The sequence below is a fragment of the Paramisgurnus dabryanus genome, chromosome 12 (genome assembly GCF_030506205.2).
Source record: "Paramisgurnus dabryanus chromosome 12, PD_genome_1.1, whole genome shotgun sequence".
Lineage (NCBI taxonomy): Eukaryota > Metazoa > Chordata > Actinopteri > Cypriniformes > Cobitidae > Paramisgurnus > Paramisgurnus dabryanus.
This window is the reverse complement of record NC_133348.1, coordinates 27,169,862-27,187,443: the sequence shown is the minus strand read 5'-3', so window position 1 is coordinate 27,187,443 and position 17,582 is coordinate 27,169,862. Positions and strand designations below refer to the sequence as shown.

General features: G+C 37.6%; 1 protein-coding gene across 2 annotated transcripts; it reads left to right on the top strand.

Moving 5' to 3' along the window:
• Positions 1–1,671: 1,671 nt before the first annotated feature.
• On the top strand, positions 1,672–12,698 carry gtf2a1 (general transcription factor IIA, 1). 2 transcript variants are annotated; one of them, XM_065257383.2, is made up of 10 exons: positions 1,672–1,923; positions 4,358–4,459; positions 4,634–4,787; positions 5,163–5,227; positions 6,078–6,132; positions 6,573–6,703; positions 8,972–9,073; positions 9,213–9,470; positions 9,550–9,639; positions 11,177–12,698. In XM_065257383.2, exons 1-10 carry the CDS (start codon positions 1,894–1,896, stop codon positions 11,282–11,284), a joined length of 1,095 nt encoding a protein of 364 aa, XP_065113455.1. In that variant the 5' UTR covers positions 1,672–1,893; the 3' UTR covers positions 11,285–12,698. The 2 variants fall into 2 exon arrangements, with proteins under 2 accessions (XP_065113455.1, XP_065113456.1); XM_065257384.1 differs by having other exon boundaries at positions 1,710–1,742.
• The last annotated feature ends 4,884 nt before the right edge of the window (positions 12,699–17,582 follow it).

Here is a 17,582-nt window from a genome sequence, read left to right as displayed (position 1 = left end):
TGCAAATTGAATAAGTTGCAATTTCTTGACTTCTATTTACATTTCGTAATCATCCAAAGTTGATATTCATAATGATTAAAGGCACTGAAGAAATCTGAATTTAAGACAAATGCATGAGAATGTGAGAAGTAGAGCCCAATGGTTGATAATTAGGTGGTATACATTGCCCCCGTGTGGTGAAAATAATAATACCAACTCCATTAGGCTCATCCATTAGGCTTTATGTTTGGTAACGCTGTATAAATATTTAAACACGTATACTGGAAGGGTTATATATTTACATACAGCTAGCAGAATCTGCAAAACATTAATAATTACACAAATTGCATTTTCTTTTTTTGTTTTTACTCCCATGAATAAGCTATTGTTCAGATAGAGCACACAATACAGTAGTTTACCAAAATAACCCAGTTAAATGTTTACATACACTTTATTATATTGTTCAATGATACAAGACAATCAATAAAACTGCCCATTGTTCTACACTATCTTTGTTTGACAGTATCTTCTACATATTTCACCCCAGTGACTTTATACTGAAATGTATTCGCACTGAGGACAACTATTACAAAGAGTGCAAACTTTTACTGATGCTCACAAAGCATATATTTATAATTACTATAATGCAGTGTTTCCCAAAAGGGGGCCGGGGCTCACAGGGGGGGCTTCAAGATGACTTTAAAATAGGACAAAACAAGCATTAAAATAAGCTAAAACAAGCAAAAATCAAGATGTTTCTTTTTTGCCATTTTAGTAACGAATATACATCTGTCTAGTCATTCCAAGCTCTAGTTAATTTTATTTGGAAATAATTGAGTGAGTGGGGGGGCCGTCAAATATTGTTGTGAGCAACTAGGGGGCCTTAAAGTGAAAAAGGTTGGGAACCACTGCGTATAATTCATGTTGACCTAATTAAACAATGCTAAAACAATTACATAAAAATTATTCCTGTGGTTACTACACATGGAAAGTCTCTACGTTTAGATGCCCACCGAGATATAATTATTTTCAATAATCAGAGTAAGAACTTTTTTGTCGTAAGATGTTTACATGACTGCAAACCTCTTCACTCCTGTTTACATGCACTTTTTATTAATCTAAGAATTGTTATTTTTTATGATTCATGATGATTTTTAGCAAAGGCTCTGAGAGTTTTTAAGGATTTTCCCATGAATCCCATAAATGCTCTGATGAATAGCACCAGGCATTATAGACCATACTCATAGGCCAAAGGTCTGTTTTGGGGGGCTGTGTTTTCCAAAAATTAGCATGACCAAAACTAAAAAGGTGTCTTTGTGGGAAGAATATCTTGTTTCTTCCAAAAAGCATACCATAGCAAAAAAAAAAAAAAAAGGAATTGCCTCATAACGAGTGTGTCTTAGCTAATGGAGCATAGATGTAACATTCCCAGAGTATATCGGTTAATAAAAAAATACCTTGCTTTATTGTGACAGAAAAGAAGCGTTACGTCTCACTTCTCGTCTTACGTTTACAGCCAAAACGAGGCTTTGTTGGCTGGTTCAGGAACAGTCTCTGTATCGGTCCATTAAAAGCCGACAATCATTTGTCGCGGAAGTACACAGATTCAGGATCTGCATATCGAGCGCGTTCAAATCTCGCGATAGTTCGTCCAATGCCTGCTTGACCCTGCCCTGTGTCTCTCGCAGCTCAGTATATAAAGGCAGAGGACTGAAGAAGACGGACGGCTGGGGAGCAGCAGCCCTGGGACTGTGAATAAGACCGTAAAGAGCTGTGTTTTTATTTCCAATACTTAGACCGGCAACTTTTAAACAATCGTCTTCTGCGTTTTAGATGTTTCCGTGGTTTTTTTAAATGCTTTTTTGGCTTCTCGCTTGATATTTGCTGTGTATTTTTCCCCCCACTGCGCTCATAATGGCGAGCTCGGCTAACTCGAACCAAGTGGTAAGGATCAGACAAACGGCACTCATACTCTAAATCACACACGTGTCCAAGCATTGTGGCTAGATGCAATACATTTTAACCAAACCCATAACTTGGCAATTACAATAATAAAAGATATTAGCAGCACACACGACAAAGCTGATCCATTTAAACTGTTTAAGGAAGTGTGTGTGAGTGTTTAAGGGAACATACGGCTGCATCTGATCCGGTGATTCTGGGGAAAAAATGCCGCGAATCTGGTGCCGATTCATTAAGTGAATGTATATATTGTGATATAAAATGTATTTTTTTATAACAAAACGCGGATTTTATTACATTTACCCGCGGTCGACTAGAAACCTGTTAACGTTAAATACGGGAAATAAACTGTATATTCAATTATTTCTTAATGCAAGTCGATATAACAGCTTGGTTCTTTAACACATTCTATAATTTTAGCGGGCAGTAGACATACATAGACATAAAAAGGAGAAGAATTGGATTTGCTGTACAAACTACGACTGCGCCATATTTGAGCTGAATCTTCCTCACCATATCATTTTTAACGTATGTACTTGCACATGTCCCCCCCATAGTATCGAAACCCATGCAAATAAACCCAGACTTTCACAATGAAACCTCTTAACCGACTATTACAGCGAAGGCAAATGCTGTTTCATCATGGCTACCGTCGCTCTTCTCCGTCTCTATGTGGGTCTCTCTCCGCCTCTGACCCTCCTTCTTTCAGACGCCTGGTTTTATACAGCCATACCGGCGCTCTAATATAGACTGCCTGGGATGGGAAGGTGCTAGCTGGCGCTACGTCACGGCTCTGCATATAAACACCACACCGCGCTTTAAATAGTGAGGGTTCGGGCCGCGCGCCACGGACAGGACACAGGCTTCGTGCTCTTGTATAGGGTTGACCAACGTTTATAAGGCTCGGGAAAACGTATTTGTGCTAGCGTAGCAATGGTGGTTTTCTGGCCAGAAGAAGATATTTGCACAGTTGTTCCGGAATGACTGCTTCCGGAAGTGGACGTGTGCTAACATTGCGTATTTTTGTTCGTTTACTCGCAATCGGTTGAGCGCGGTTGCAGAGGTCCAGTTGCTGTTTATGGGCTGCGCGGCGGATAAAAGCGCTACAAATAGACGCATCACGTTTCAGATACGGGCAGTACCGGAACGAGATGTCTTTTTAGAGCTTCTACACACCATAGCAAATTTACTTTATTCCGCCAAGTTATTATTTTTCATAGGCTATATATATATATATATGTTATACAATATTTTTTTGTGTATCCAGTATATATATATTTTGGTAAACATTTATATGGAAATGGTTTAAGATTAAATCATAAAGAAATAAAAAATATAGATTTTTGTATTAAATAAAAATGTCTAGTTATTTGAAGGTCCTTGTCAAACAATAACAAATTACTAAAACATGAAAATGCATTGTTGAAAACGTGGGAACTTATTTGGGAACTGTTTATGTTTATAATCGTTTTGAATGTACTATCATCCATTACAAGACCGTAACCAAATTTTGAACATTGGACCAAAACAACCAGGGCTATTATGTACCTATATTAAAAAGATCAAAGTTTCTGGTTAATGGGGCGGGGGCGTGTTCCCCTCAATGTCTTTTGTGGTTACGGCCCTGATCCATTACCAGTCATCTGTATAGATTGTAAAGTGCTGTCAAGATTCTCTGCACCACATTGAACAATGCATCTGCAGTATAGCTGCAAATCTTCAAATTGGCTTTCTAAGTGATGTGCTGCTAAACAATGTAAAATTTGTTTTCATAATAACATGGGCCTGTTGAATGCTTTATTTTGATTGGTTGAGAAGTGTTCCATGGGTGTCGTTTTCACCTGTGAACCGTACACCCAGTGGCAGCCAGTGACTAAACTTCCGACTGGTGTAAATTCTAAATATGTGTCTGGAGTGTTTTGTGTTGCTCATCATTTCAAAATATGTGTTCGTTGCGTCATGTTCATCATGCCTCTTGTCAAAATACGAGCCGACTGCACACACGTTGAAAGAATTTATGATAAAAGAGACACGTTCTCTCTTATAATAAACCCTTTAGACGTGTCTGCAGCAGGTTCGTATTTTGACATCACACATGGTACACTTAAGCTTACATGACGTGCTGAACACATATTTTGAAAGGATGAGCCACACGTGACGGGCTACATACATGTTGTGATGAGCTTTGCATCATGTGCCCTCGAAAAATAAGTCATTGGCAGCCACTGTGCACAACTAACCTGTCAAACGTCTTATAATAACCAGGGTATAAGTTGAATAATTGACTCCTGTCCTTTGAATTATTCAAATTCGAAAAACCACCTTGGGTGTGCATTATTTTCAAATAATTCAACGGCCCGTCGTCAATTCCCTACGTAATTCACAGGGTTTACAATGATTTGCCTTTTTATTATAGCCTAAACTGTATAGATCAGTGATGGAAGATGTCATCAGCGAAGTCCGTGAGCTTTTCCTGGATGAGGGAGTTGATGAACAGGTCCTGATGGAGCTTAAAACGGTAAGACATTTGGGAAAAGTATTACAACATTTATTAAGATTCTGTATCATTTCGCTTCTTGCCTGGGAACCAAACCCTTGGCCTTGTTAGTATTAAACTATGTAGCTACTGGAGTATATTAACATTCAGTTTAAATGTATGGTATGTTAAGAATGTGTCTTTATTCTAATGCAGTTATGGGAAAATAAGCTGATGCAGTCCAAAGCGGTGGAAGGGTTTCACACAGATGAGCAGCATGCTTTGCAAGCTTCACAGCAGCAGGCCCAACAAGCTCAGCAGACACCGCAACAAAGCCAACCACAGCAAATGCTCCTGCCTCCGCAGCAGGGTAAGGCCCAACCTGAAGGAGTACAAGAAATAAAAATCATTTTCATCTATTGCGTAACTTGTCCTGCACATATTGTGGTATGGGCAATTATTAATACCTCAGGATGTCTTGAGGAGAGGGCTTGTATAATATTAAATGATAAAATGATATATCACAAGAATATTCAAGATTATATTTAAGACTATTTCAAATATTGCATTGCACTTTGTTGACAGGGCTTCTTTCAATTCGAACCAGTAAGCAACTGTCTACCCACCCTAAAAGACTGTGGTTTTAATTTAATTCATTTTTTGTTTTGTTTTTCAATGCACTACATTAGCCTGTTGTCCCCGATGTTGATGAGCTCATTTAAACAGCACAATGTTTTAATTTCAGCTCATCAGCAGCAGGTCATTGTTCAAGAGCCCAAGCATCTCCAGCACATGAACACAACCGGAATGGTGAGTATGGGACTATTTTGAAATGCTTTTGCAGTTAGTAAGGATTCGTGTTGGACTTGCCACTACGGAAATGATCAGGAGAACAGATGGAGGGTAGGAGGAGTCTGTCTTGAAAAATGGTTTAGACTGAGCTGTTGATTGCAAATTGGATTACTAATGGCGCTTTTCCATTGCATAGTACTTTTTCACTGGGTGCAGTACGTAGTACCCGATACTATTTTTAGTACCACCTAGGTCGGGGTTCCAAGCAACCCGAGCTGATACCAAAATGTGACACCTGACACCGTAGATCACTGATTGGTCTTCACTACCAACGTCATCGCTATAATAAAGATTAGCTTTTCCCTTATGCTGGCTTGCGCTGTCTCGAGTAAACCTGTTGTCATCTTTGCTTTGCTGTAACTTCCCAAACTCCATTTTAGTGATGAAAAACATCCACAGATTGAGAATCAGGAACATCATAACAGTTTTTTTCCAGACTTGCAGTTTGTGGCGGCACATTCACGACGCGCACGTCCTCATACCGGTATATGCTTAAATGAGGCTCAGCAGAGTGCATCAGAAACTACGTTTCTCCTTAAGTATAAACCGATTTATGAAGTATTTAAGCAAAAAGACCTAAAAAAACCTGATGGTTAACTATATAAAATATATGCTTGCACATACACACTTGATACAATTTTCAAGTATAAAAAATATGTCTAATAGCCACAGAAGCTTAAATGGTGTCAAAAATAATCTACATAAACTCTCACTTTATTTATTTATTTATTTATTTATTTATTTATTTATTATAATGTGTGTCTTATCAGAAGTTTCACTTGTGTTTTTAATCTGTTTGTTTTACTAGAGTGCAGCAGCCACAGCAGCAACTTTGGCATTACCACAATTTATCACCCATCAGGGTAAGTGATCACGCTTTGGGATGGTCAAATCAATATTGTAGAAGGACCATGTTATACAGACTCTGTGTGAGATTTCTCTTTAGAAACGACTGAAATGTTTTTCACAATCTGAATTTTTTTGTGTGAGATTGCTCCTGAAGTTTTAAGAAAATCCAAGAAATTAACTAATTCAAATGTGACCCTGTCTGTGAAATCCAGGCTAGTCTTATAATTTAATTATGATATTAGAAGCATCAAAGTTTCATATTTTTACAGAATATTCTTTACATTATGTATGACGATTTAATGTAGTAGTATTTTATGTAGAAAAGTTAATCACACAAATTACATAAGCTAGGTTTTCACAGCTAGGGTCACATTGTCTGAACCACTTCATTTTATGAAACTAAGACAATGTTCAGTAAATTAAAGAAGCTTCTGTATTTCTTTTGGTCTTTCAGGTCAGCTCTTGCAGGTGGTCAGAGCTGCCAATGGAACTCAATACATCATTCAGCCTCAGCAGCAAATGTTACTGCCGCAGGTCCTGCCACAGATGCAGACTGGTGGAGTGCAGGCCCCTGTCATACAGCAGGTCAGTGCTGTTATCTTAAAAGTGACGGTCCCAGCTTACTATGCAGAGTCCAAACTATGCCTAAGCTCTTTTTAGGTTTGTAACACAGTGGCGCTATCAAAAACATGGCCATGTTGCATGAGGGACATTTTTGGTCTTGTTCAATCAATGGATGCTAAAATAATGTCATTTTGATAACATTTATAGATTGAAAAGGCAGATACCAGTTGATTTATTACCCTGTGCAGAGTGCTGTATTATACCCATTGTAGTAAATAATGCAAAGCATCTGTCAGCTCTCTTGGTTGTTTATGAAGCAAATATCAGAGCTGATGAAGAACAGGTTCCAGGGTGTGGTAGTTAGGATAGTTTATGCAATATTTCAAAGCTTTTAGAGTTATAGTATCTCAAGTCAGTGACTTAAAGGCGTGGTGCACGATCTCTGAAAGCCAAAAGATATTTTAAATCGCATAAACAAACACGCCCCTACCCCAATAGTAGGGGTGGGCGGAATGACCAAAAATGTATTCCACGGAATGAGTCATTTTATTTCACGGAACGGAATATTTGACGGTATACATGTTTTTCAGTTTATATTGTTTTTTGATAATAAAAATGTACAGAAATACACCACTCACTATAGCTTTTAACTAAATGCTCACCACAGTTTTAAAATATGAGAAATTTAAAGTTAATAATGTTAAAGTGAAAATGCCCAGAAGATAACAACAGATAAGTCTTGATTAGACAGAATCTTGTTTTTAATTGAGTTATTAATTTTATAGATTATTGAAGCTATAGTATGGCTTCATTGTATTTTGTATTGATGCATACATTACATTAAACATATGCAATATGTAAAATGAACAGGTATAAATATATGCAAAAACCTACAGACAGGATAAATACCTGTATATGAGAGAAGAAGCTCTAGATATTATAAATGTGACAGGTGCTATGATGTGATGATCATAAAGTTTGTTTTAAGGTCTTGACGCCCTTTACTGTCTATTATACCTTAACATTTGCATTTCTTTCTCGTCTTTCCGATCAAATATGTTTGTATAAGCAAATGGCGCATCAAACTACGTCGCTCCAGCAGCGCACATCACTGATATAAATGCGAGTTTTATCTTAGCTTGCTTAAAGTTCAGAAAAACAACTATTAGCATTATGTGCGAGAAGAACTCTTTATTTTCGCGTCGCAGCTCCTTGCGCTTGCCTAGAGAGACCTCTGCACGCGAGAGACCGGCCGGCCAGCTGCTGCATGAGGAGATAAAGAGAGCGCGCGCGCGCGCGAGAGAGAGAGAGCACGAGAGCGAGCAAGAGAGCGAGCAAGACAAGAGTCTCGCTGCGTGACCCGTGGTGGATTCACTGGCACTTATTATAAAAATTACACAAATAACTCGTTCATTTTTTATAAGTGAACTATTTTACATGTTTCTCCGTCACACTCAGTCTAACATGCTGGAGGGCAGAGTTAGCCACGCCCACTTATTTGCATTCCGCGGAATAGACGGAATAGAAAAATCTGTTACGTCTGACATTTTATTCCGCGGTAACGGAATATACCGTCATACCGCCCAGCCCTACCCAATAGAATCTGGACCTTCTTTTGATAGACCTGTCCCACACATACACAACCCAGGCAATGATGTCGGTTAGTAGACCACCCCTTATCGCTGATTGGCTACGTGGGTTTTGGTACGCGGGCCGACTCCCTCCCTTAGCTTTTTTTTATTTATTTATTTTATTTTTATTTTTTTTAAATAGTGCACCCTGCCTTTAACAAACACATTTGCAATTACATTGTGTGACGTGGCATGTTTCAGAGTGAAACTAAGTATGGAGCTATCATGTTGGTCTGTTTCTTTCTTTGTTTGAGGGGTTGGTTTATGTAAGATTGTAATTTTATTACACATTTCTTAATGAGGGATATTTAGGCTAACATGGGATATTTTAAATTTATCATCAGACCAATTTGCTATATTTATATTTGCATGTTTACAGAGAGGGGCAAGATGTCACTGCAAGCTGTTTTCAGTTTGGACGTCAAACATGCATTTTATTCTGGGCTTAAGCCAAAAACCGTCCCTGAATGTTTAGGCCACGTATGAATGCATTTGGCTGACATGAGTGAAATACTTTTAATTTTGTAATCAATTTGTAAAACAGAAAAGTAAATTTGTTTTTATCAGCAAAATGAGTGGTAATCAGAAAATGCGGAGAATGTATACACGATTCCTTCTAAGCTCATGTATGATTTTGACCGAACACATGTTTGTGCAGGTGTTGACCCCTATTCAGGGTGGAATTTCTCAGCAGACCGGCGTCATCATCCAACCACAGCAGATTGTCCTTACAGGAAACAAAGTCCAGCAGAACACTCAGGTCAGCTCAACCTCTTTGCATGACATGCTTTTAAAAGTACATCTTGGACCTATTGGTTGGCATTGAGATTTTCTTGACCGTTGATCTGATATCAAAAATGTATGAGGTGCCCTTGTATTAAAGCCCATTGTGCCTTTAGGTCATGCAGGCAGCGGCCATGACTGCGCAGCCTGGACAGGGAGCTGTGCAGGTGCAGGCTCAACCTCAAGTGCAACCGGCACAACAGCAGCAGCAACAACAACAACAACAACAGGCCTCACAACAACCTCCCATGATGCTCCAGGTGGATGGTGCTGGAGACACATCCTCAGATGATGATGAGGAGGAGGAAGAGTATGATGAGGATGACGATGAAGATAAGGAAAAAGATGGCGCTGAGGACGGACAGGTGGAGGAGGTGCGTGCTATACAGAGTGTTTTTGGGGCAAGATCTCCGATCAGCCTAATTTTGTATTAAAGTTTTGTTTTAAATGCAGGAGCCTTTAAACAGTGGTGATGATGTTAGTGATGAAGAAGACCAGGAGCTGTTTGACACTGAGAATGTGGTGGTTTGCCAGTATGACAAGGTGAGTGTGTGTTGATGGTGTTTATTTGTGTTTGTTTTTGTGATGATCCTATGCCACGTAATCGTTCTGCATTGCACTTTTTTAGTGTTTTGTTAGAATGACAATAAAAACATTATTGAATCTTGAATCTTTCTTGAATCTTGTGGGTAATTTTTATTTTAAAAATTACCCACAAGCTTAAAGGGATAGCTTTATTTTAAAAATTACCCGCAAGCTTTAAAGGGATAGTTCACCCAAAAATAAAATTTCAGTCATTTACTCCCCATCAAGTTGTTTCAAACTTGTATACATTTCTTTGTTTTACTTAACACAAATAAAATATTTTGAAAAATTTTCAGACCTGGGTCACCAAAACTTTTATTGTAGAAAACACTAACACCATGTTAGTCAATGGTGCCCCAGATCATTTTTTTTCTTCATTTGTGTTAAAGGATTAGTCCATTTTCTTTAAAAAAAATCCAGATAATTTACGCACCACCATGACATCCAAAATTGTCTTTCTTTGTTCAGTCGAGAAGAAATTATGTTTTTTGAGGAAAACATTCCAGGATTTTTCTCACTTTAATGGACCCCAACACTTAACAGTTTTAATGCAGTTTAAAATTGCAGTTTCAAAGGAGTCTAAACGATCCAAAACGAGGCATAAGTGTCTTATCTAGCGAAACGATTGTCATTTTTGACAAGAAAGATAAGAAATATGCACTTTTAAACCACAAATTCTCGTCTATCTCCGGTCCTGTGACGAGCCAGCGCAACCTCATCCAATACGTCATGACGTCAAGAGGTCACGGATGATGTATGCGAAACTACCCCCAGTGTTTACAAGTGTGGAAAAAGAGGACCGTTCTGACGTTGTTGTATGTGTTGAATGATACAAATTAATGTATTTGTGTCAGTTTATTGTTTAAAATGGTCCGCAAATGTGCGTTTCATATATGTAACCTGAATTTCCACGTCATTACGCAATTATGTGAGGTCGCGCTGACGCGTCACATGACCGGAGGAAGACGAGAAGTTGTTGTTTAAAAGTGCATATTTTTTATTTTTCTTGCCAAAAATGACAATCGTTTCACTAGATAAGACCCTTATGCCTCATTTGGGATCGCTAAGATTCCTTTGAAACTGCAATTTTAAAATGCATTAAAACTGTTAAGTGTTGGGCTCTATTAAAGGCCATTGAAATGAAAAAAATCCTGGAATGTTTTCCTCAAAAAACATAATTTATTTTCGACTGAACAAAGAAAGACATCGACATTTTGGATGACATGGTGGTGAGTAAATTATCTGGATTTGTTTTTAAGAAAATGGACTAATCCTTTAAGCAGAACAAAACAATTTATACAAGTTTGGAACAACTTTATGGTGAGTAAATGAAGACACAATTTTCATTTTTGGCTGAACTATTCTTTTCAGTAATAGGAAAATGTATTTAAACACATTGATTTGACAAAAATTTGCCCAATGATTTTGTTTCCAACACTGGGCCAAGCATCTCTTTGATCTTTTTAATGAAATTGACAAAATATCTTTGCTTTAGATTCACAGAAGTAAGAACAAATGGAAATTTCACCTGAAAGATGGGATAATGAATCTGAACGGGCGGGATTACGTGTTCTCCAAAGCCATTGGCGATGCAGAGTGGTAGAAGTCCGAAGGTCAAAACCCAAAACTGTCAGGGCGAGATGCAACGAGACCTGAAACTGTACATTTCAGGAGAAATCTTCCCAGTTTGAGGACTGAAGAGTGAAATCTCAGTGCTACTGTGCTGTTTGAGTGATATCTGCACAAAATTGTGTGCCATCCAGTTATTCAAAAGTAGTTTTTTTTTTCTTTTAAGATGACCTTTTTACCTGAATAGTTTTACAGGAGACCTTTTATTTACAACAATACACTTCCCCCTCAAATGTATAAAAAATGTATTTGGTGCAGGGAGCCAATTTTAGCGCCTACGCTAACTTAAAGGTTGTTTCTGATGTGTTAGGATGGCCTTTTTAATGCAGTTTTAAGTGTTTGATGGTGATTTTCGTAGCAGAGTTAGTTAAAAGCCTATCGTCCAACGCGAGGACCCTTTCGTCACCACTTTTCAACGTATACAAACACTAAAACAACCAAGAACTGTGTACCAGTCGTTTTCTTTGAAATTTGCTGTGTTTTACACCTTTGTATGTTTAACAGCAGAGATACCAATGAACAAGCAAGTCAAGTGTAATGTTGTCAGTTTCACTAAATGTGTTTGTGTCTAGCATCGAATTTTCTAACGTATACTCTGGCTAAAGATCCGCTCTGTTGGTATGGTGCATGTTTGGGCCGTGCATCACAGAGTTTGTGTTGTTCTCAATCATAAGTGTGTGTGTGTGTGTGTTTGTGTGCGCGCGCAGTTTACTGCATTAGGTGTCGATGAAGTGCTCGGTCAAGCTACCCCACCCTTCCTACCTTAATACTGGTCAGCTTTATTTTACACTTCTAGTTTGTATTTATTCCTGAAGCTCAGGCAGCGTCATATTTTGGGGGATGAAACCGAACTGTGCTCTTATGAAAGAAGTGCTCCTTTTAAGTCTGTGCTCTGCTGAGGAGGATTTCAACACGTGCTCTGATTTGTGTATTGCAAATATTTTCCCCTCTGTACGAAGTTTGTGTTCAGTCTTTTTTAACCCCTTACGGTCCTACACTATACAGTCCCCCGTGTTTGTATGTTTAGCAACTCACTACTGTTATTGTGAATTTCATACTAAAGATTGAACAGAGGAAAGGTTTAAGGGTAGTTCATTTATCATGCTCCTTGTTTTGTGCCTTTCAGATTTATTTTAGATATCAGGTCTTTGTTTGAAAAGGCAAGGGCCTTTTAACAATAAATCCTACCTACATTTCGCTTGGCTTTTTCTTATGTAACAAAGTCAGTTTATTGTTTGTACATGGTTTCATTTACTGTTTCACCAAAATGTTTTGTCACTGATTCGCATCTCTATGAAGGCTGTATTATGTAAGTATAGATCTTAAGTAGCTTGAAAACCAAGTTTTTTGCCTTTGTTGAACTTTATTAAAGCACTATTAAAATTTGACTTGCGTTTTTGTTTTGCATGTTGTCTTATGCTGTTGCGGTTTAATCTGTCATTTTTGCTTAGTGTTTTTTTTTTTTTTTTTAGATTTTCTTGTGCACAAAAAAGGAACCTATTTTGTTACGTGTTGATTTTACTTTGCATGAATCATTTGTGTTTGTTTACCTTGTGATCCCAGGTTATCCTAATTTTATTTTGAATATTATTTTAGTGAACTGTAATTCGGGTTTAACTCTGTCTGTGATGGCTAATAAGTTAATAATAGGTCTCTCAGGACTAGATGGTCAAAAGCAAGCATGGTTTAACATAATAACCAATGCGCACTGTGTGCAGTATTGTGGGCTCGATGAAACACTGATGTGCCTCACTTTATGGAAAAGGCCACTAGGTGGCCGTATTCACTGAGAAACAAAGTCTTGCTATGATTTGATTATAGAAATATCTGACACTATTATTTGTAGACACATTGTACTAGTCAGATTTACTATCAGATATACTATATATGGTGTATTATTAAGAATAGTTGGTTATAATAGGAAATTTAAGGAGTTTTTACAAACATGCCATATAAAAATACATTAGGGGAGAGCGGGGCCTGTTGGGTCAAGGGTTGGTTGGCACACAATTTATTTAAGGTACATTAAAGGGCACAAAAATCTGTCATTAAAATGACTGCCCTCTTGACCTGAACACACCCATTTACTAAAATCATTGAATGGTCACTAACTGTTAAGGTGTGGATAGCTTTCATATTTTACAGTGTCAAAACTGAAAAACAGTTCCCCACACTAAATACTAGTGTTGTAGTCAAGACCACCTAAACTGAGACCAAGTGATGACCAAGACTTTAAAGGGTCGAGACCGAGTCAAGACCAAGACAGGCCGAGACCAAGTCAAGACCAAGACCAGTGCAAGTCACTGCATTAAAACACTTATGATAAAATGTGGAATATGCATATTAGGCACTTTTTGTCTGTGTGCGTGTGTGTGTGTGTGTGTGTGTGTGTGTGTGTGTCTGTGTGTGTGTGTGTGTGTGTGTGTGTGTGTGTGTGTGTGTGTGTGTGCCATCAGAGAAGTTGATAAAATAATCAAAGGCATTGCAGATATGTGGGAATTTATCTTTGTCTATAAGCAAATAAAAGTGAACAAACCCTACAGAGCTGAAATCAACTTAACCATTTAATCTGAACTGTCTTTCCATGGCTTGCCATCCATTTAACACAATGCAGGTGTTTTTAGTAATAAAATTAGAAAAATTGTCATTGGGAGAAACTTAAACAATGCCAACATCATATGCCAAACCTGAATAAACTGCATAAATTAATGATAAAAAATAAATTTGTGATGTGCACTGCAAAAGATGTATTTCAAGAAAAAAATGTCTTAGTATTTTTGTCTTGTTTTCAGTAAAACTATTTAAAACTTCTTGAATTAAGATGCTTTTTCTTGATGTGCAAAACTACCCAAGAAAATAAGTCTAGTTTTTAGAGCAAAAATAACAAATTTAAGTGATTTTTTGAATAAAACAAGCAAAAAAATCTGCCAATGGGGTATGAAATTTTTTTTTGAACCTTTTTCTTAAACATTAAATTCAATAAATATTTTTGTTCTAAAAACTAGACTTATTTTCTTGGGTTGTTTTGCTCACCAAGAAAAAGCATCTTAATTTAAGAATTTTTAGATATTTTTACTGAAAACAAGACAAATATACTAAGAATTTTTTTTTGCAGTGTGCATCAGTTGTGGTCTTTACCAGTCTTGAAATAAAATTCAGAGTCTTCTTTATCTGAGACCGAGACGAGACCGAGTAAAAATGTGGTCGATTTCAAGACGAGACCAAGACCTTTAAAAAGTGGTCTTGAGACCGAGACCGGTCTCGAGAACTACAACACTACCACTCAACACAAACACACACACACAAACATACTAACATAGTAAATAATTTGGCTAAAATGGGCAGACATTTTTGGGAATGTTTTTCTGCTTCTGTTTTGAATTAAATGCTCAAGTTCTTTATATTTGTCACCTCATTCTTTGTAACTATAGCATCTGTGCCAACCAACCCCATTGCATGTGCCAACTTACCCCCATACTGGGGCTGGTTGGCACAGGTGCACAACATGACTTTAATGATAAATAAAAAGAAATTTACAAATCATTTGTGAACATTAAATGTATCTGATGATTAGCTGAGATCTTTACTTTTGTTACTGGTTATACTTTTTTATCATTTAACATAACTGAGAAATATGACAGAGAGTGAAGAGTGTGCCAACCAACCCCGCTCTCCCCTACGTGCATCTTGAGACAAAACGATTGCACTGATATATTTTAAGAGATGTCCTTGCAAGCCGATTTCAATTAGGACCACTCAAACAAGCATTGTAGTCTTGAACTAGATTCAAGCTCTAACCCCTGGAGCCAGTTGGTCAAAAGTAATCAATTTTGATTTCGGCTATTGGATTAGATCAACATTTCAAAATGGCTGTTCAAAACAAAAATGAATTCTGAATTCGGAATGAATCAGAAAATCTAATCTGGGTTTTGATCTGGATAAAATCGTCACTTTATGTTGTTAAAAACATTTTAGTGAGATTGGGATTAGTATGATCCCAAAGAGTAGGATTATTCTGATCCCAGCAGACGGGTGAATTTCCGACATATCTACATTTACAACACTAGTAATCCAGATTAGCTGATCTGAAAAAGTGTCTATCTGGATAAGGTTGATCCAATTTTACTTTGAAAACCAGGACAAGAGTGAGATGGTTTACCCGATCCTGGATAGTAAAACATGGGATTTTCTGAAATCTGGATTATTTGGAACTTTTTGAAAAGCTGGCACCTGATTCACAGACAAGGCTTAAGGCTAGTCCTAGACTAAAACACATATTTGAGCTGTCTCAACTAGCACGTACAGATTTTAAGAAAATCAATGGCACTGGCATATTTTAAGATACACACCAGTAACTTATTTTTCTAAGTTATATGTTTATAAAAAATGCTTAAACATCTTAATTTAACTATAAGACCTAGTCCTACTAAGCTAAGCCTTGTCTGTGAAACCAGGCCTAAATGTTTCTCTCTCTATCTCGGCCTATTCTTTGTCTTGCTTTAATTTTAACTGCACTAACTTTTCCTCAGGCAACTTAAAATGCTTCATCTGCAGTACAATTCCCTGAATCAGCACTTCACTGCTGCAGGTCTACAGTCATTCCAGCTGGAGATGATCATCATGCCAACACATCACACTTCTCACTGTTCCCTTTATTAATTTGACCTCTATCATGGAAAAAATTGTTTTAGAAAATAAAACTACATGTCACGTCATGGTTGCTTAGGCCTGATTATTTAGCGCATCGTATGGAATATATTGAATTATTAAATGTTTAATAGCCACCAGAAATATATTACAATTTATTACAAATAAAAGACAGAGTAGAAATGTTTCTATTCAAACCTAATATTATTACCACTGCTTTCTGGAATCATAACATTTCTTAACTTTTGTTCTGTATTAAATGATCTAATTCTTTCAATCTTACACTATTGTGTTACATGTTATCAATAATGTACACTTGGATTAGACTGTCAGTATGTCCACGTGAGCACACACGGCACTCTACAGATGTGAACAAGGTTCTGGGTGCCAAAGGACACTGAAAAGCCCTACAGTGGGCGTAGATGATAAAAATGAAACCTCAGGGCTCTGCACAACCACATTATTCTGAAGATAGATTTGGAGATATGATCATAATCTGCTGATCATAATCATTGTAGGCGTAAATTCACATGAAGCCAGTCTTCTTCATTACAAGTCTTATGGTGTGTGTGAAGATTATTAAGCCATATAATTCCAGATGGTGAACACATGACATCATGACCTCAGATGAAATCGATAGAGAGGGGACAGAAGCATATTAGGACATGGATTAGGATTTACTTACACTGTACAAACACATTACTATCTCATAACAATACTAGTACTTCCACAACATTCCAGCACAGATTTTGTGATATAGTTGTCTACAATTTTTCAAGGTAGCTGAGAAGGCGCGTGTGTTTTTGCGCATGCGTGCGTGTTTGTTCTTTTATCACGTGGACAAAGAGAGACAACCGCTCCGCAGTTTAATAACAGCATCTACTTTTCTCTTAAACATAGGATAAAAGCCATGCTTAAAAATTGTTGTTTTATTCGGGTGTGTCCGGCTTCACCATAAGAACAAAGTACCGCGAGAGCGATGTGAGGAGTCTGCATTTGAATCGCTCTCGCGGCACTTTGATGTCACTCGCGTGTCGGTTCTTGCTGTGCTGTGCCCCGCGGGTTGCTGCTTTTTGATGTAGACGTAGCTCTGTCAAACAAAAGACAAAATAATCTAATGTCAGGCAAAGGCAGGCAAGATAGAAAAGCAGATTCAAATGCTGCTAGGTTTATTATAATAATCCAAAGCCAAAACCAAACTGCGGATAAACCCGAGAACTGGGAAAAACAAGTAAGGTTATGCACACATGAGAAACCAATCACAAAGTAGGAACAAATGAACTAATAAGAAACCACATACTCCCTTTCCTCTTAAAATCAGATTACATTTCATTTTGTAATTGCATTTCTCAACGTCATCACGACCCCTTATTAAATCAGTTCATGGGAGTGTTTGTGCTGAGCTAAAGTAGTCTTTAAGTGGAAAACATCTGACCTGGAAAAAAAGGATCTCTGAGGAAAAAAGACCAGAAGCAGCTAAACGGTGAAGCAGTGGACAAATTAATAAGAGATTAAAGATCACTAGCTGTACTGTACACGAGAAACACTGTCCTGAATTTTATCCAAAGTAGACGGATTCTTGCCTCTCTTGTTTCTTTTAAGAAGACATCAATACTTGTCGTGGA

Coding starts and splice junctions, on each gene's coding strand:
- gtf2a1 (XM_065257383.2), top strand. CDS start 1,894: ATGGCGAGCTCGGCTAACTCGAACCAAGTG. Junction 9,074..9,212: donor AAGTCCAGCAGAACACTCAG/GTCAGCTCAACC, acceptor TTGTGCCTTTAG/GTCATGCAGGCAGCGGCCAT. Junction 9,471..9,549: donor AGGACGGACAGGTGGAGGAG/GTGCGTGCTATA, acceptor TTTTAAATGCAG/GAGCCTTTAAACAGTGGTGA.